The 20,639-nt window shown below is 39.1% G+C and overlaps 1 protein-coding gene across 3 annotated transcripts in view; it reads right to left on the bottom strand.

Moving 5' to 3' along the window:
• RAD54B (RAD54 homolog B) overlaps positions 1-10,556 on the bottom strand; it is a 95,348-nt gene extending 84,792 nt beyond the window's left edge. For all 3 annotated transcript variants that reach the window (XM_047726528.1, XM_047726529.1, XM_047726527.1), the window contains exons 1-2: positions 10,446-10,556; positions 9,511-9,659 (exon numbers count right to left, since the gene is read on the bottom strand). In XM_047726528.1, the coding sequence (XP_047582484.1) occupies positions 9,511-9,642 (132 nt within the window). In that variant the 5' untranslated portion in view covers positions 9,643-9,659; positions 10,446-10,556. The remainder of the gene's footprint in view (positions 1-9,510; positions 9,660-10,445) is intronic.
• Between the last annotated feature and the right edge of the window lie 10,083 nt (positions 10,557-20,639).

The raw sequence follows: 20,639 nt of genomic DNA, 5'->3' as shown, positions 1-20,639 counted from the left end.
CTAAGGAGAAGTTCACTAGAGTGAACTGCTAAGGTTTCTCATGTTGCCTTGCTTAAAACAGCTGTACAATTTCAAAAATGCCTATTTCAAAAATGCCTAGTTTTTAAAAATAACTATCTAGTTTCCTGATAGAATTAAAAGAAGAGTAAATCAATGGTTTTGCTCTCAAATTAGTCCTTAGAAACTACATCAAAAAATAAACCTTAAGACAATGGTGTCAAAATGATTAATGGGTAAAGAAGAGTCTTTTTAACATCCTGGAACAACACAGTATCCACGTACAAAAGAAAGAAGTTGGACCCCTACCTCACACCACATAAAAAATGAACTCAAAAATGGGAAAGACTAAAATGTAAAAACTAAAACTACAAAACTCTTAGAATACATGAGACAAGGGGGAAAAATTCTGTATGTACAGTGACAGATGGTAATTATACTTATTACAGTAATCATTTCACAATATCTACAAATATCAAACCATTATGTTGTATACCTGAATACAATGCTGTATGTCAATCACACCTCACCTGTTGTTGAGTTTGTTTTGTTTTGTTTTTTAAGATTTTTAAGTAATTCTCCACATCCAACATGGGGTTCAAACTCATGACTCATCAATAATCACATCCTCTACTGACTGAGCCAACTAGGCACACCAAAAAAACAAATTAATTTTAAAAATAAATAAAATACAGGGGTGCTTGGGTGGCTCAGTTGGTTAGGCATCCGACTCTTGGTTTCAGCTCAGGTCTTAATCTCAGGGTCACTAGATTGAGTCCCACGTCTGGGAGTGGAGCCTGCTTAAGATTCTCTTTCTCTCTCTCTCCCTCTACCACCTCTTCCTCTCTAAAAAATAAAACAATTAATAAAATCAGATACAGGAGTAACTCTTCATGACCTTCTTAGATAAAATACCAAAATCATAAGTACCAACACCAAAAAAATTAGATAAATTGGACTTAATCAAATTTAAATCTTCTGTGCTACAAATGATACTATCAAGAAAGTGAATAATCAACAGAATGAGAGAAAATATTTGCAAATAGTATATCTGATAAGGGACCTGTAGCTAAATATATATATATATTTTTTAAGATGTTTATTTATTTATTTGACAGATAGAGACAGCAAGAGAGGGAACACAAGCAGGGAGAGTGGGAGAAGGAGAAGCAGGCTTCCCAATGAGCAGGAAGCCAGATGTGGGGCTCGATCCCTGGGATCATGACCTGAGCCGAAGGCAGATGCCCAATGACTGAACCACCCAGGAGCCCCTAAAATATATTTTTTAAAATAACACTCTTGGGGTGCCTGGTTGGCTCAGTTAATGAAGCATGGGACTTATGATCTCAGGGTTGTGAATTCAAGCCCCATGTTAGATGTACGGATTAATAAAAAATTAAAATTAAATTTAAGTTAAATTTTAAAAAGATCCTTAAAAAAGAAAAACTCTTACAACTCTGTAACAAAAAGCAAATAATACAATTTTACAAAGGTCAAAAGATCTAGGGGCACCTGGATGGCTCAGTTAAACATCCAACTCTTGCTTTTGACTCAGGTCATGATCTCAGGGTTCTGGGATCAAGCCCCACACTGGGATCTACGTTCAGTATGGAGTCTGCTGGAAAGTCTCTCCCCCCCCACCCTTCCCTGCTCTCTAAAATAAATGAATAAATCTTTTAAAAAACACTCAAAGGTCAAAGGATCTGAACAGTCCAAAGAAGATATCCAAATGGCCAATAAGCACATGTAAAGATGCTCAACAATATTAGCCACCAGTGATGCACAAATCAAAACCACAAATAAGATACTACTTCACCCACTAGTAGACTACAATCAAAAAGATAAGAGTAAGTGTTGACAAAGATGTGGAGAAATTGAAACCCTCATACGTTGATGGCAGGAACTAAAATACGGCAGCCACCTTGGCAAAGAGTACAGCAGTTCGTCAATGAAAGGTTAAACATAGAGTTACATGATCCAGCAATTCCATAACTAGGAATGTACCCAAGAAAAATGAAAACACATGTCTACACAAAAACTTGTACACAAATGTTCACAAGCATTATTAATAACTCATTTGAAAAGTGGAAACAATCCAAATGCCTGTCAACTGACAGATAAATAAAATGTGGTATATTAATACATTATACAGTAAGGTAGGCAGAACAATGCTTCCCAAAGATGTCTATACTAATCCCCAGAATCTGTGAATATATTAAAAGAAAGGCAAAAGAATTATGTAGATGTGATTAAGATGTGCTTAAAGTAATCTCTCCTGAAATGGAGAGACTGTCCTGGTTTACCCAGGTTGGCCCAGTCTAATCAAATGATTCCCAGTCTGAGGGAACCAGAGACATAATAACATGAGAACTGAAACTGTCATTACTGGCTTTGAAAATAAAAGGGAAAAAATAAAATGCAGGTGGACTACTGAACCTAAAAAAGGCAAAGGAAACAGCTTCTCCCCTAAAAGAGTGAATGCAGTTCTGCCAACACCTTTTGCAAGTATCTTCTCCCATTCCATAGGCTGTTTTTAGTTTCATTGATTGTATCCTTTGCTGTGCAGAAGCTTTTCATGTTGACAAAGTCCCAATACTTCATTTTTGCTTTTATTTCCCTTGCCTCTAGAGATGTGTCTAGTAAGAAATTGATATGGCAGAAGTCAAAGAGGTTGTTGCTTGTGTTCTCTTCTAGGATTTTGATGGATTTGTGTCTCACATTTAGGTCTTTCACCATCTTGAATTTATTTTTGTGTATGGTGTAAGAAAGTGGTCCCGTTTCACTCTTTTTGTTGTCCAGTTTTCTGAACACCAGGTTAAAGAAACTGTCTTTTTTCCAATGGATATTCTTTCCCACTTTGTTGAAGATTAGTTGACCACAGAGTTGTGGTTCTCTCTCATTCCTAGGTTCTCTATTCTGTTGCAATGATCAAAGTGTTTGTTTTTGTGCCAGTACCAAACTGTCTTGATGATTACAGCTTTGTAATACAGCTTGAAGTCCGGAATTGTGATACCTCCAGATTTGGTTTTCTTTTTAAACATTACCTTGGCTACTCAGGGTCTTTTCTAGTTCCATACAAATTGTAGAACTATTTGTTCTAACTTTGTGAAAAATGCTGGTGTTATTTTGATAAAGATTGCCCTGAATGTGTAGATAGAATTTTAATAATATTTGTTCTTTTAATCCATAAGCATGGAATAATTCTCCATTTCTTTGTGTCTTCAATTTCTTTCAAAAGTCTTATATAGATTTCAATGTAGAGATCTTTTATCTTTTTGCTTAGGTTTATTCCTAGGTATGTTATGGTTTTTGGTACAATTGTAAATGAGGTTGATTCCTTGATTTCTCTTTCTTCTACTTCATTATTGGTGTATAGAAATGCATCAGATTTCTATACATTGATTTTATATTTGCAACTTTGCTGAGTTTATGTATCAGTTCTAGCCATTTTTCGTGGAGTCTTTTGGGTTTTCTATACCAACACCTTGATCTTAGCCCAGTGAGACCTATTTTGGACTTCTGACCTACAGAATTATGATAGATTTGTGTTCTTTTAAGCCACTAAATTTGGTAACTTATTATAGAAGCAATAGAAAATTAATAAATTTGGCAATAAAAAGAAACAAATTATTGATACATGCTAAAACATGGGTGAGCCTTGAATACATTATGCTAACTGGAAAAAGTCAGTCACAAAAAGCTACAAGTATAAATGTATGATTCTATTTATATGAACGTCCCCAAGAGGCAAATCTACAGAGACAAAAAAAAAAAAGATTAGTGGTTGCAAAGGGCTGAAAGACTTGGAGAAAAATGGAGAACAACTGGTAATATATATGAGGTTTCTTTCTGGAATGATGAAAATGTTCTAAAATGGACCTTGGTGATCACTGTAAAACTGTGAATATAATAAAGACCAATGAATTGTAATGGTATGTGAATTGTATCTAATTAAAGCTGTTTTTAAAAAAAGAAACCTTGGGGGCACCTGAGGTGGCTCAGTGGGTTAAGGCCTCTGCCTTCAGCTCAGGTCATGATCCCAGGCTCCTGGGATCGAGCCCCACGTCGGGCTCTCTGCTCAGCGGGGAGCCTGCTTCCCCCCACCCCCTCTGCCTGCCTCTCTGCCTACTTGTGATCTCTGTCTGTCAAATAAATAAATAAAATATAAAAAAATAAAAATAAAAAATAAAAAAAGAAACCTTGAATAAAATCTTTAAAAAAAAGAAACCTTGAGGGGCGCCTGGGTGGCTCAGTGGGTTAAGGCTCTGCCTTCGGCTCAGGTCATGATCCCAGGGTCCTGGGATAGATCCCAGCATAGGGCTCTCTGCTCAGCAGGGAGCCTGCTTCCCCATCTCTCTCTGCCTGCCTCTCTGCATACTCGTGATCTCTGTCAAATAAATAAATAAAATCATTAAAAAATAAAATAAACTAAAAATAAAAAATAAGAAAAGATACCTTGGGATGCCTGGGTGGCTCAGTTAAGTGCCTGCTTTTGGCTCAGGTCATGATCCCAGCGTCCTGGGATCAAGTCCCACATTGGGTTCCCTGCTCAGCAGGGACCCTGCTTCTCCCTCTCCCTCTGTCCTTCTTCCCCTCCCCACAGACTTGTTCTTGCTTTTTCTCTCTCTCTTAAATGAATAAAATCTTTTAAAAAATGAAAAAATAAAAAATAGGGGCACCTGGGTGGCTCAGTCATTGAGCATCTGCCTTCAGCTCAGGTCATAATCCTGGGGTACTGGGATTGAGCCCCACATCAGGCTACTTGCTCAGCGGGGGTCTGCTTCTCCCTCTCCTTCACCCTCTCCTCCAACCTGCTGTTCCCCCACTTATGCACACTCTCTCTTTCTCAAAATAAATAAATAAAATCTTTTTAAAAAATAAAAAAGGAAAAAGAAAATAATTAAAAATAAAACAAAAAAATAAATCTTGCTAAAAAACAGAAACTTGTACTTTCATCTTACATTGTGGCCAGAATTCTAAAGAAATGTAGGCTAAAACTGGGGTGGGGTGCCTGGGTGGCTCAGTCATTACCCATCTGCCTTAGGCTTGGGTCATGATTCCAGGGTCCTGAGATTGAGCCCTATATGCGGCTCCCTGCTGAGCAAGAAGTCTGCTTTTCCCTCTCCCACTCCCCCTGCTGTGTTCCCTTTCTCTCTGTCTCTGTCAAATAAATAAATAAAATCTTAAAAAAAAAAAAAAAGAAAGAAAAGAAAAGAAATGTAGGCTAAAACAAACACACGCAGACCAAAAAAGCAGAGTTAAAAACCAGCAGACCCTTTTAACAACAAAAAGACAATCAATTAAAACAATCCATTAAAAACCAGGCAAGGGGGGCGGGGGGGGGGGGGGCACCTGGGTAGCTCAGTTAAGCGGAGCAGCTGCTTTTGGCTCAGGTCATGATCCCAGGGTCCCGGGATCGAGCCCCACATCGGGCTCTGAGCTCAACAGAGAGCCTGCTTCTCCCTCTCCCTGCTGCTCTGCCCACTTGTGCTCTCATTCTATCTGTCAAATAAATAAATAAATAATCTTTAAAAAAAAAAAAAAAAAAAACAGGCAAAGGGCACTTGGTTGGCTAAGCTGGTTAAGTAACTGCCTTTGGCTCAGGATGTGATCCCAGAGACCAGGAATCAAGTCCTGCGTCAGGCTCCTAGCTCCACAGGGAATCTGCTTCTCCCTCTGACCTTCGATCTTCTCCCCTTTCATGCTCTCTCTGTCTCTCTCTCAAATAAATAAATAAAATTGTTAAAAAAAAAAAAAAAAACAGGCAAAGAACTTGAACAGATATTTCTCCAAAGAAGATATACAGATAGGCAATAAGCACATGAAAGGGTTCTTAGCATCACTATTCATAAGAGAGTTGCAAATCAAAACCACAAATGAAAAACCACTCATATCTTTTAGGATATCTACAATAAAAACTAAACAAAATAGTAAGTAACAAGTGTTGTTGAGAATATAGAGAAACTGGAACCCTCACGCATTGCTGGTGGGAACGTAAAACAGTGCAGCAGCAGTTGTCAAAAACATTTTGGTAGTTCTTCAAAAAGTTAAATGTAGAATTACTATATTACCCAGCAATTCCAGTCCTAGAAAAATGAACATAGGGACTTAAACAGAAACTTGCATGCCCACATTCATAATAGCATTATTCACAACAGCCAAAAAGTGAAAACCCAAGTATCCATCAAAAAATGAATGGATTAAAAAAAAAAAAAAGAATGGATAACTAAACTATGGTGTATACATACAAACGAATGTGATTCAACCATACAAAGTCATAAAGTTCTGACACATACTACAACACAGATGAACCTTGAAAATATTATGCTAAGTGAAATAAGCCAGAAACAGAAGGGCAAATATTGTATGATTCCACTTATATAAGGTAACTAGAAGTCAAATTTATGAAGAGAGAAAGTAATATAGTGTTTACAAGGGGGTGTGTGAAGGAGGGAATAGGGAATTACTGTTTAATAGTGGTTACAGGGTTTGTCTGGGGTAATGAAAAAGTTTCCAAATGAAAATAGTGGTGATCCCTGTACAACAGTGTGAGTATAATTAATGCCACTTATTTTGCAAACTTAAAAATGGTAAAATAGCAAATTTTGTTATATTTTACCACAATAAAAAAAGGGAAAAAATCTGCTGACAGATGGTGATTACATATAAGCATGACATACCATATGTAATTGTCAGATCACTATGTTGTACATCAGAAATTAATATAATATTGTATGTTAACTGCAAAAACCAAAAAGGAGAGGGAAAAAGAATTTGAAGACTTTAATCCCCATACCATGAATGGTTCAGAAAACTGTAGAGCAGAGGAAACGTGGATTGCCCATTTTATATACCTTCTAATGCCTTTATTTACCATCTATATAAATAAGACCTTTGGTCTTAGAAGACCAAAACAATCCTTTCTTTTCATAGTAAAAAACAAGACTGCTGGGGAGCCTGGGTGGCTCAGTGGGTTAAGCCTCTGCCTTAGGCTCAGGTTATGATCCCAGAGTCCTGGGATGGAGCCCTGCATTGGGCTTTCTGCTCAGCGGGGAGCCTGCTTCCTCCTCTCTCTCTCTGCCTGCCTCTCTGCCTACTTGTGATCTCTGCCTGTCAAATAAATAAATACATAAATCTTAAAAAAAAAAAAAAAAAAAAAACACCCAAGACTGCTTTAAGAGTACCTGGCTAGCTCAGTCAGTGGAGCACACGACTCTTCATCTTGAGTTCATGAATTCAAGCCTCACATTGGACGTACAGCTTACTTTTTAAAAAAAGGGTGCAGGGGGCGCCTGGGTGGTTCAGTCCTTGGGCGTCTGCCTTCGGGTCAGGTTGTGGTCCCAGGGTACTGGGATGGAGCCCCGCATCAGGCTCCCTGCTTGGGGTGGGGAGGGGCTGCTTCTCCCTCTCCCACTCCCCCTGCTTGTGTTCCCTTTCTCGCTGTGTCTCTCTGTCAAATAAATAAATAAAATCTTTAAAAAAAAAAAAAAGAAAGAAAGAAAGAAAAAGAAAAAGGGTGTGGTAGGGAGCGCCTGGGTGGCTCAGTCATTGAGCATCTGGCTTTGGCTTGGGTAATGATCCCAGGGTCCTGGTATCCAGCCCCAAACTGTGCTCCCAGCTCAGTGGGAAGCCTGTTTCTCCATCTCCCATTTCCCCTGCTTGTGTTCCCTCTCTCGCGGTCTCTCTTTCAAACAAATAAATAAAATCTTTAAAAAAAAAAAAATGGGGGTGGGCAACTACTTTAAGCATTTACTTTTTATAGATAAAATTTTAAGGAAACAGGGGCAAACTGGCTGGCTCAGTCAGTGGAGCATGCAACTCCTGATCTTAGATTTGTGAGTTCAAGCCCCACACTGGGTGTAGATTACTTAAAAAATAAAATAAAATCTTTAGGGGTACCTGGGTGGCTCAGTGGGTTAAAGCCTCTGTTCAGGTCATGATCCCAGGGTCCTGGATTGAGCCCCACATGGTCGGGCTCTCTGCTCAGCAGGGAGCCTGCGTCTCCACCCCCTGCCTGCCTCTCTGCCTACTTGTGATCTCTGTCTGTCAAATAAATAAATAAAATCTTTTTTTTAAATTAAATAAATAAATAAATAAAATCTTTCAAAATAAATAATCAAATTAAATAAAATCTTTAAAAAAAAAAAGGAAATGTCCAGAATTGTGATACAAATTATTATTATTTTTTTTAAGATTTTATTTATTTATTTGACAGAGAGAGATCACAAGCAGGCAGAGAGGCAGGCAGAGAGAGAGGAGGAAGCAGGTTCTCTGCTGAGCAGAGAGCCCGATGCGGGGCTCGATCCCAGGACCCTGAGATCACCACCCAAGCCGAAGGCAGCGGCTTAACCCGCTGAGCCACCCAGGCGCCCCTGTGATACAAATTATTACTCAGATATATTTACTCCTTAAATCACCTTATCTAAAGTTTCTTTTAAGATTTTATTTTTAGGGGCGCCTGGGTGGCTCAGTGGTTAAAGCCTCTGCCTTCGGCTTAGGTCATGATCTCAGGGTCCTGGGATCGAGTCCCGCATCGGGCTCTCTGCTCAGCAGGGAGCCTGCCTCCTCCTCCTGTCTCTCTCTGCCTGCCTCTCTGCCTACTTGTGATCTGTCAAATAAATTAAAAAATAAAAAATAAATAAAAAAACTTTTTAAAAAAATTTTATTTTTAATGTTTTATTTAAATTCAATTTAGTTAACATATACTATTAGTTTCAAGGGTAGAATTTAGTGATTCATCAGATGCATATAACACCCAGTACTCATGACATCAAGCACCCTCCTTAATGCTCATCACACAATTACCACATCCCTCCACCCATCTCCCCTCCAGCAACCCTCAGTTTGTTCCCTATAGTTAAAAGTCTCTTATGAGAGACTCCCTGTTTTTCTTATCTTATTTTTCCTTCCCTTCCCTATGTTCATCTGTTATGTTTCTTAAATTCTACATATGAGTGAAGTCATGTGGTATCTGTCTTTCCCTTATTTCGCTTTGCATAATGCCCTCTAGTCCAAGCCACAAGATTTTATTTTTAAGTAATCTCTACACCCAATATGGGGTTTTGAACTCATAACCTCAGATCAAGAGTCACATGCTCTTCCAACTGAGCCAACCAGGTGCCCCTTATCTAAAGTTTTCACTCATGTGGTAACTTTAAAAAGAACACTGATTAGAACAATTTATTTTTACAAGAATATCCACCCTGTCCCTCACAGAGGTATTTTTTTACTGTTAACAGACATTTATCCCATAGATCCAACAGCAAGTCATTCCTTAAAAAAAAAAAATATATATATATATATATATATATAAAACACACACACACACGTGTGTGTGTGTGTGTGTGTGTGTGTGTGTGTGTGTGTAATGATTACTCTAAGGTTTTTGGAAAACCTTGTTAAAGATACTAAAAATTCCTTCAGGCAGTAAGCGCTATTAACCTCTTAAATGACATGTTTTTTTAAAAAATGCGTGCTTCTCTATATTACGTCTTTTTTTGTTTTGTTTTTTACCTCAAATAATTTTACATCTGGACTCTTTGTAGTCTCTTCATCTAGACTTGGATTACTTCTCCCTGGTGGTATAAATTTTAGTTTTTTGAAGGGATTCCCCTGCAACTGACTTGGTGCGGCAGATCGTCTCATATTCAGCAGTATTGACCTAAAAAATTACCCAAAACAGAAATCACCCATGAATCTGATAGAATTAACTCCAAACTTGAAAACAGCTCATCAGTACAACCGTATCTTTAAAAATATAAGAAAATAAATCTGTAAAAAACCTTAGAAAACAAGTTTCGCAGCTAGTGAGATTTTATTTTCATCACAATGGGTTACTGAAAAGAATCTAAGGCTTAAATTGAATGGGTAAATTGGAGCATATGGATTTTGATAATACAATAGATTAATGATAATGTAGTCTTTGACGGGTGCAACCATTAAACTTCTAGGAGCAAGAACATAAATAAAACAGCCAAGAACCAGCAACAGGCCTACTTTTTCCGCTTCCAACTACCGTAAATAGCGGTCACACTCCGTGACTTAAGTCGCTCCTTCGACTTTGTGACCCCGCTAAATGTGCCTACAGACATCATCTATTAATTAACCGGCTAATACCGTGCAGAATAATGTAGATTAGTCCTGGTGCAAACCCAAGCACCACAGAAGGAAAGCCGGCGGACCGCTGAGAGACCACTGCCCATAGTCTCCTCTCCCTGGGACCTTCCCACCACAAACGCACCCCTACCGCCAGCCTCCGCACCAGCCCCCCGGGGCCAACAGCGAGGACATCCTCCACACTTCAAGTAGCCATCCCCCGCTGCCCCCGCCGTTCCACCGCCTCCCTTCCCTCCTCTCCCAGAGGCCTGCTCCGGCGCCTCTCTCCACATTGTCCCGCACGACACCACAGGCTGCCGCAGCCTCACAAGGCTTCCCCTCCAAGGACATACCGCAAAGATCCGACAAACGCCGAGCGCCCTGCGAGAGAGAACTCGAGTAGACAGAGAACCCCTCACCACCGGAGGAGGTTAAGGCTCCCGCCTTGGCGCAGCCTATAGCAGACGAGCTAGCAGCGCATGCGCACTACCTTTCAGTGGGTGAACCTCGCTCGGGCTAGCCCAACTCTGATTGGACGACCTTAACTGCGCATGTCTCTGCGTTTGCCTTTAAGCCTCTGTAGTTAGATTCAGATTTATGGTTCAATTACTCTTAATCTCACAAAACAAACTGAGGGTTGGGGGGGGAGGGTGGTTGGGTTATGGACATTAGGGAGGGTTTGTGCTATGGTGAGTGCTGTGAGGTGTGTAAGCGTGACCATTGACAGACCTGCACCCCTGGGGCAAATAATACATTCTATGTTAATTTAAAAAAATAATAAAATTTTTTTAAATTAAAAAAAAAAGTATTTACTTGGAAAAATATTTGTTTTTGTTTGTTGGTTTGTTGCCTATTGTCACATGCTGTAGGTGCTGATACAGACCTCATTTTAGAACAGATGATGTATACTTCTTAAATCTAAGAACATCTACATGGATGTGTTTAAGCAAGTAGATGGTCTGCATAATAGTATGTGCTTGGAAAAATAGTATGCAAATATACTTTACCAAAAAGCTCTTAAATTATGCAGCATTTTAGGAATGAAGTGACTTTAGAAACATTGCTAAAATAATATAGGCCTTTAAAGTACCTGGCACAAATAGGTAAACTAAGGTTTTAGAAGTGTTCTGACACCTTTTAATACAGTGACAAGGCAGAGAAATATATGGGTCAAAAGCCTTTTTTTTTTTTTAAAGATTTTATTTATTTATTTGACAGAGAGAGATCACAAGTAGACGGAGAGGCAGGCAGAGAGAGAGAGAGAGGGAAGCAGGCTTCTTGCTGAGCAGAGAGCCCGATGTGGGACTCGATCCCAGGACCCTGAGATCATGACCTGAGCCGAAGGCAGCAGCTTAACCCACTGAGCCACCCAGGCGCCCCAAAAGCCTTTTAATATAAAGTTCTCTCCAGGGGCACCTGGGTGGCTCAGTGGCTTAAGCCTCTGACTCTTGGTTTCAGCTCAAGTCATAATCTCAGAGTCCTCTCTGAGATCTCAGAGTTCATGCTCTCTCAAATAAAAAAAATAAATAAATAAATGAAATCTATATTTTTAAAAAAGTATCTCCAAACCAGATCACTGTCTGTATTATATATAAAAATATTCCAGTTTAAACAAAACACTTAGAAATGCATGAGTAGGGGCATCATGACTCAGTGGGTTGAGCTTTGGACTCTTGGTCTCAGCTCAGGTATTGATCTCAGCATCCTGAGTTCAAGTCCCACCTCAGGGATGCTGGGTATGGAGCCACTTGAAAAAAAAAAAAAATGTGTGAATAGAATAATTTTCATAATTTAGCCTGATTTTTAAAAGCCATTAATTCTAGGTTTGCCTAGGTGTTTCAGTTGGTTAAGCATCCCACTAATGATTTCAGCTCAGGTCATGATCTCTCCGGGTCTTGAAATCAAATCCCACAATAGAAGCTCACCCTGGAGCCTGTTTAAGACTCTCTCCTCACTTTGCCCCTCCTTGCTTATGCTCTCTCTCAAAAAAAAAAAAAAAAAAAAAAAAAAAACCAGGGCACCTGGGTGGCTCAGTGGGTTAAAGCCTCTGCCTTCGGCTCAGGTCATGATCCCAGGGTCCTGGGATCGAGTCCCATATTGGGCTCCTTGCTCGGCGGGGAGCCTGCTTCTCCCTCTGCCTCTGCCTGCCATTTTGTCTGCCTGTGCTCGCTCTCTCTCCTTCTCTCTCTGACAAATAAATAAAATCTTTATATAAAAAAAAAAATTACACCTCAGGATGCCTGGGTGGCTCAATCAGCTAAGCCGCTGCCTTCGGCTCAGGTCATGATCCCAGGGTCCTAGGATCAAGTCCTGCATCGGGCTCCTTGCTTGGCAGGGAGCCTGCTTCTCTCTCTGCCTCTGCGGCCACTCTGCCTGCTTGTGCCTGAGCTCGCTCTCTCTCTCCCTGACAGATAAATAAGTAAAAACTTTTTAAAAATTACACCTCAAGGATACTTGGGCAGCATGAAGCAATGCAGCATAGTTAAGAACATCTTAATGTTTTTAATTAATTGGAGAGAGAGCGTGCACACGTGAGCACAAATGGGGGTAGCGACTGAGGGAGAGAATCCCTCAGCAGGACTTCCACAAGCGCAGAACCCAACCTGGGGCTCAGGACTCAATTCCACAACCCCTGAGATCATAACCTGAGCTGAAACCAAGGGTTGGATGCTTAAGCGACTGAGCCATCCAGGCACCCCAAGAACATACATCTTAAATAATAAAGAAGTAGACAGAAGAACTTAGAATATAATATTCAGAAATGCAATTTCCAAAGCAATCTGTAGTCAAGTATGGAAGCACAAAAATTGTAACTAGATTCTACACATATAGTCTAGTACCACAAAAGTAAAGGCAAATTTTATTTATAATATATTGGGGAGGGGCTGTCTCTGTTATACATAGCTTTTAAGCAATTTCTCTTCTGTTCCCCACCAAACTGAAAAAATACTCATTGCTTATTTCTCACTTCTCAATCATGCAAAGAACAGAATTACGGATTTTACCTTCCTCCAAATTCACGCTCCAAAAAAAACTGCCATCACAGAAGTTAGAAAATCTGTCAAATTGTCAAATCTAGTCATCTTTTCATCTTCACCTTTTGAGATCCTTTTGAAACATTTGACACTACTTACCACCACCAAACTTCAGGTATCTTCGGGTGCTTCAATCTTTTCCGAAATGCTTTTTTCTCATTCTGCTCCCAAACAGCTGTCTCTCCCTTCTCCCACCAGAAGGTTCTTTAAGGGCAGTAACTGCTTTGTACCAACTCATGACATCTAATGGCTTAATAAAATTCTAGAGTTATTACAGTGTCTGAGAAATATCTTTCGTATTCGATCCTTCCATTTCCATTACCAGTATCTTAGCTGAGGACATTACTTTTCATTTGGGTCACTGGGTCCAAACCTGGTTATCTGAATCTCCTGAAAAGCTTTTTAAAAACAGATTGGGGGCACCTGGGTGGCTCAGTTGGTTAAGCCTCTGCCTTCAGCTCAGATCATGATCTCAGGGTCCTGGGGTGGAGCCCTCTGTCCAGCTACATGCTCAGCAGGGAACCTGCCTCTCCTTCTCCATCTGCCCCTCCCCTCCTCCTTCTTGTAAATAAAATCTTTAAAATCTCTAAAAAATAATACAATCTTTAAAAAAAAAAGCAGATTAGGGTGTCTGGGTGGCTCAGTGGGTTAAAGCTTCTGCCTTCGGCTCAAGTCATGATCTCAGGGTTCTGGGATCGAGCCCCGCATCAGGCTCTCTGCTTAGCAGAGAGCCTGCTTCCCTCTCTCTCTGATTGCCTCTCTGCTTACTTGTGATCTCTCTCTCTGTGTCAAATAAATAAAATCTTTTACATAAATAAATAAATAAATAAATAAATAAAACAGATTAGTAGATCCCTGCGCTACCTCAAATAAATAAATAAAATCTTATTTAACAAAATTAGTAGTTCCCTGGAATCTGCACTTTTAATGACCTTCCCAAAAGACTCCTAAATTTAAAAACCACTGATACACATCAGTGGGTCTCAAACTGTAAGGTGCATCAAATTTTAGCAGAATCACATACAGGGCTTGTTAAAGCACACATTTCTGGGCTCCCGTTTCAATGTCTTAGGTCTGGGATGGTGCCTGAGAATACACATTTCTAATAAATTCCCAGGTGATGCTGAGCTGCTGGTCTGAGGACCACTCTGAAAACCACTGATACAGATCTTTGCTGTAATTGCTTATTTGTTCTTTGCTCTTTCTGCTCAGGCTCTTCCCTCTCTAATCCATCCTTGCTGCACCAGAGGAGCTGTCCTTGATTATGATTAATTTATGGAAAACACCTCTCACAGTCACTGGTCACAGTCACTGGTCACTAGTAGATGCTTATAAAGGTGTGCCAAATTTGAAAATGAAGTTCATATTAACAACAAAAATATTTTATTCTTATGGCTGAGCATAGCAAATAATAAGTCCTTCTGTAATTTAGCCCCAATCTCCAAATATACCTTCCCTCCATTTCTTCTGCCCCCCATCCCTGCATCCTACATTGGCCAAAGAAAACTAATCACACTATTCCCTGCATATTCATATCATCTACCACCTCCTTATATGTAAAAATTATTACAACATCCCCCTAAGTATCCCAGGAATTATTAGAAACTGGACTATCTTCACTTAGAATCTATGTTACAAGACCATTATAAAAGTGTCCCCAAACATAAAGTCTATTTAAAATCCATATCAAAATGCTTTAGTAGAACTGGGTATTTACCCTAAAGATACAAATGTAGTATTCGTGCACCCGAATGTTTATAGCAGCAATGTCCACAATAGCCAAACTATGGAAAGAACCTAGATGTCCCATCAACAGATGAATGGATAAAGAAGATGTGGTATATGCGTAAAATGGAATACTATGCAGCCATCAAAAGAAATGAAATCTTGCCATTTGCGATGATGTGGATGGAATTAGAGGGTATTATACTTAGTGAAATAAGTCCATTGGAAAAAGACAACTATCATATGATCTCCCTGTTATGAGGAAGTGGAGATGCAACATGGGGGGGTTTTAGGAAAAGAATAAATGAAACAAGATGGGATCGGGAGGGAGACAAACCATAAGAGACTCTTAATGTCACAAAACAAACTGAGGGGGGGTCTGAGGGAAGAGGGTAGGGAGAGGGTGGTAGGATTATGGCCATTGGGGAGGGTATGTGCTATGGTGAGTGCTGTGAAGTGTGTAAACCTGGCGATTCACAGACCTGTACCCCTGGGGCTAATAATACATTAAATGTTTATTTAAAAACTTAAAAATTTAAAAAAATAGTAAAAATGCTTTAGTACAGCTACAAATTGGTATAACTCTACTCCCATAACTTCCTCATTATTTCTCAAGCAGGCACTAATTTCTAGGACTTCAGAAATAACAAGTATGTCATATTTAGCATGTTTTTTTCCATGCAGTAGCGGTTCTCATTTAAAATGATATTGCTTATACATTGAAAAAGAAAAAAAATCAAATACATACTTTATTTAATCTTCAAAACTTAGTGAGGTAGATAAAGGCAGATAGATTTAGGACCAGAGGTTAAAGTTTATTAAAGTTGATGGGACGCCTGGGTGGCTCAGTTGGTTAAGCGGCTGCCTTCGGCTCAGGTCATGATCCCAGCGTCCTGGGATCGAGTCCCACATCAGGCTCCTTGCTCAGCAGGGAGCCTGCTTCACCCTCTGCCTCTACCTACCACTCTGTCTGCCTGTGCTCATGCTCGCTCCCTCTCTCTCTCTAACAAATAAATAAATAAATAAAATCTTTAAAAAAAAGTTTATTAAAGTTGCACAGCTAGTAGATAATAAAGCTGGTTCTCAAATCCAGGCTTTCTGGTGCCTAAGAAATCTAGCATTTAGCAGCATGTCCTATTACAGATTTACTTGGTAAATTTACCATCTCAAATCAAAGTAAGCTTTTATAGTAAACCAGTTCCAATTTCTAAAATAGAGTAATCAAACTCTTCAGGATGGAACCCTCTAGCCATATTTTGCCCTGATCTTGCATTTGGCTCAGATAATGTTATTAATTGCCACATGGGAAAATTGTTTACACAATAATCCAGATTTCTGGCTTCTCTTTAAAAGAATCAGAAGCACATCCATTAGCATAGCTACTATCAAAAATAATTTTTAAAAAACACAGAAAATAACAAGAGTTGGTGGGGATTGTGGAGGAACTGGAATGCTTATTGATAGAAATGGAAAACTGTGCAGGTACCATGAAAAACAGCATGGCAGTTCCTAAGAAAGTTTAAAAGGGAATTATCATATGATCCAGCAATCCTACTTCCGTGGATATACCCAAACAAATTGAAAGTAGGGTCTTAAGCAGATATTTGTACATCCATGTTCTTAGCAGCATTATTTGTAAGTCAAAAAGTAGAAGCAACTCAAGTATCCATTGACAGATGAACAACAACAACAAAAATGTATATACATACAATGGAGTATCATTCAGCCTCTAAAAGGAAGAAAATTTTGACATACTAAAAGATGGATGAAACTTGAGGGTATTATACTAAGTGAAATAAGCCAGTGACAAAAGACAAATACCACTGAGATGATTATCTAGTCAAATTCATAGAGACAGAAAGTAGAATGGTGGTTTCCAGGGGCTGGAGGAAGAGTGGCCTGAGTTAAATGGTATATATAGTTTCAGATTTGCAAGCTGCAAAAGTCCTGGATATTGGTTATACAACATAAATATACTTAACACTACTGAACTGTATACTAAAAACCAGTTAAGACGGTAAATTGTGTTTGACCACAAATAATATTTTTAAATTATAACATAAAATTTAAAACATTTTTTTTAAAGAAGTCAGAAGATGCATCAGCATTGGACCTACTTTCTTTTAACACTGCAGGCAGTCTCCAGGGCCACCTGGTTCAACTCTCCCAATTTTCTCCATGGTACTGAGGCCAAAATGCCAACTGACAACTCCTCCAGTTTTCACTGTCTGTTCTTCAGCTGGTTCTCACATTTCTGTTACATCCCAGCCACTGCTAGTAGTTGAGTTTGCATGCTTTTCTCTAGCTTATGAATCTACAGGACCCTTATAAAATCTTGTTAATTCCTAATCTATCCTATGAATTTAAAAATAAAAATCACAGTTTTTCACCTTAACTAGTCTTTATACAAAAACAATTCCAAAGATGTTATTTATAGTCTAACATACAATTCTAATGTCAAGTCTTTCTTTTTTTATTTAGCTATTTTTAAAATAGTTACTTTAAAAACTCCAGGTTTAAATGCACTGATTGGATTATTCAAAAACTCTTGAGTTGTTCTATGTTTATAAACTCATCTATTAACTTTACTTTAAAAAAAATGTTATTTATATGTGTGCTTCCTCCATTAGATTGTGATCTTCTGGAAGGCAGAAAATAGATCTTATTCATCCTTATATTCCCTAGGTTGTCCTAGGGTGTATGGAACACAACAGATACTCAGGAGACACCCTCATTCCTACATTCTCAATCTGCAAGTTTTTGTTTTTAAGATTTTATTTATTTGTCAGAGAGAGAGAGAGAAAGAGAGAAAGAGCACAGGCAGGCAGAGGTAGAGGAAGAAGCAGGTTTCCAGCTGAGCAATTAAATGGGGGTGCTTGGCTGGCTCAGTAGTAAAGCATGCAACTCTTGATCTTGGAGTAGTAGGTTTGAACCCCAAACAACTGGAACCAAAAATACACCAGTCCCCCTGATGTGGGACTCGATTGAGGACCCTGGGATCATGACCTAAACCGAAGGCAGATGCTTAACTGACTGAGCCACCCAGATATCCCAGGTTTTTGTATTTATTTATTTATTTATTTATTTATTTATTTTATTTGACAGAGAGAGATCACAAGCAGGCAGAGAGGCAGGCAGAGAGAGAGGAGGAAGCAGGTTCTCCGCTGAGCAGAGAGCCCGATGCGGGGCTCGATCCCAGGACCCTGAGATCATGACCTGAGCCGAAGGCAGCGGCTTAACCCGCTGAGCCACCCAGGTGCCCCTTGTTATTTTTATATAAAGCAGTAAGACTAAACTAATGGGACTTGTTACTTACCTTTCACATATGGATTACTACCACAAATACTATTTTCAAGAAGTACAGCCATGTTAAAGAGCATTTCTTTTTTTTTTTTCTTTTTGTTAGTAATCTCTACACTCACATGGGGCTCAAACACATGACCCCAAGATCAAGAATCACATGCTCCTCTAAGCCAGCCACGTGCCTTCCCTTTTTTCTTATTTTTTAAATATATTTTAAGCAATCTCTACACGTAACATGAGACTCAAACTTACAAACCCGTGATCAAGATCCGTATGCTCTACTGACTGAACCGGCCAGGCGCCCCTCTTTTTTCTTATTCTTTTTAAAAGATTTTTATTTATTTGAGAGAGAGAGAGAGAGAGCGACTGCACAAGTGGGGTGGAGGGGCAGAGGGAGAGGGAGAAGCAGACTCCCTGCTGAACAGGAAGACCAAAGCAAGCCTCGATCCCAGGACCCTGAAATCATGACCTGAGCCAAAAGCAGACACTTATTCACTTATTTTTAAGAAATACGAATCATTCTATCAATGATTTAACTCATTAACTCAATAACTTCTTGTGTTATATATTAAATAGAGGAAGTTTTTATTCCCAAAAGTATTCTCCATTTTCATTAATTTCTAAATACCACTCAAAACTTTTCCTGAAGTATCTTATGTAAAACAAAGTAGTTTTGCAAATAACACATATATCCATTCTACCAAAGTACATCTAAATTGATTTTCTAATATTTATTTTTGAAGGTATGTGGTATTCCATATAGATCTAAATATGTATGACAGCAACCATCCCCAAGTTACCTATGTGGCTCACTTCTGAAATGAAGAAACAGAGTGTTAAGCCTTTGGAATTCCATTTCTATATGATAAATTAATTTCGATCTTTAATTTCATTCAACTTGAAAAGTAGCTTCATTCCTCTCCAAGACATAAAAAAGAGGTAAAGAATTGGAAGCTAGTCATCCTGGTTTTAAATTCTGTTTCTATACTTTTGAGTCAAGCTCTCAGCTTTCTCCATCTATAAAATTATAGTATACCTCCTTTGTTAGATTGTTATAAAGACTATGTTATATATGCATGAAAGGGATAGTCAACATGTTTATCTAAGACTCTTAATTACGGGGCACCTTGGTAGCTCAGTCGTTTGAGTGTCTATTCTCAGCTTGGGTTATGATTTCAGGGTCCTGGTATGGAGCCTGGCATAGCACTCCCTGCTGAGCAGGGAATCTGCTTCTCTCTCTCCTTCTGTTCCCCCCCTTCACCCCTGGCTCCCACTTATACTCTCTCAGATAAATAAAATCTTTGGAAAAAAAAAAAACTTAATTACTCAGAACATTTTAAACTTCCTATATTAATTTACATTTGTTAATAAATTATTACTTTGGCTGGCCTGAATTATTGGGCATTAACATTAAGGCAAAGAGTGGAAACAGGGCACTTGGGTGGCTCAGTCGTTAAGTGTCTGCCTTCAACTCAGGTCATGATCCTGGGATCCTGGGATCAAGCCCGGCATAGCACTCCCTGCTCTGCAGGAAATCTGCTTCTTCCTCTGCCCCTCCCCCTGCTTGTGTGCTCTTTCTCGAATAAATAAAATCTTAAAAAAAAAAAAAAAAAAAAAACAGTAGAGGGTCACCTGGCTGGCTCAGTCATTAAACATCTGCCTTGGGCTCAGGTCATGATCCCAGGGTTCTGGGATCAAGTCCTGCATCAGGCTTCCTGCTGAGCAAGGAGCCTGCCCCTCCCTCTCCCTCTGCTGCTCCCCCCACCTTGTATTTTCTCTCCATCTCAAAAAAATAAATAAAATTTTAAAACAACAACAAAAAAAAACCCGTAGAAACAACTCTGAGATTATATTCAACTTAAAGCTAAAAAAACCAAGTTAATTATGCATCTGTATTTATATATCCATGTTATTATTTAATGCAGTTACTTTATTTAAAAAATGCAATTACTTTTAAAAACAACTATTTTTCCATGTATTTATGTCAGACATTAGGAACGAACTTTGAATTTTATCTAATGTGGAAAATGCATCTTCAGAGAGAATGAACTCCTTAGGTTTCAGGATTGAAAGAGTTTTAGGTTATCTTAGATTTTTTTTTTTAAGATTTTATTTATTTATTTGACAGACAGAGATCACAAGTAGGCAGAGAGGCAGGCAGAGAGAGAGAGAGGAGGAAGCAGGCTCCCTGCTGAGCAGAGAGCCCGATGTGGGGCTCAATCCCAGGACCCTGGGACCATGACCTGAGCCGAAGGCAGAGGCTTTAACCCACTGAGCCACCCAGGAGCCCCTATCTTAGATTTTTTTTGAGGCCATTAGTTATGAAAAGATTTCCATTACCTTTTGCTTAAATCTTTAGAGCTGAGCTTTCCTTTTTTTCCTGAGCTTTTATTTTCCAAACAAACATACTTTGTACTCTCACAAATAGTTTGGCAAACAGTGATAACGGGATGGCATGAGATTCATACACTCCTTTGTTGTTTC

This window comes from Lutra lutra, chromosome 4, assembly GCF_902655055.1.
Source record: "Lutra lutra chromosome 4, mLutLut1.2, whole genome shotgun sequence".
Lineage (NCBI taxonomy): Eukaryota > Metazoa > Chordata > Mammalia > Carnivora > Mustelidae > Lutra > Lutra lutra.
The sequence above is the reverse complement of the archived record's forward strand: the minus strand, read 5'-3'. Positions and strand labels throughout refer to the sequence as shown.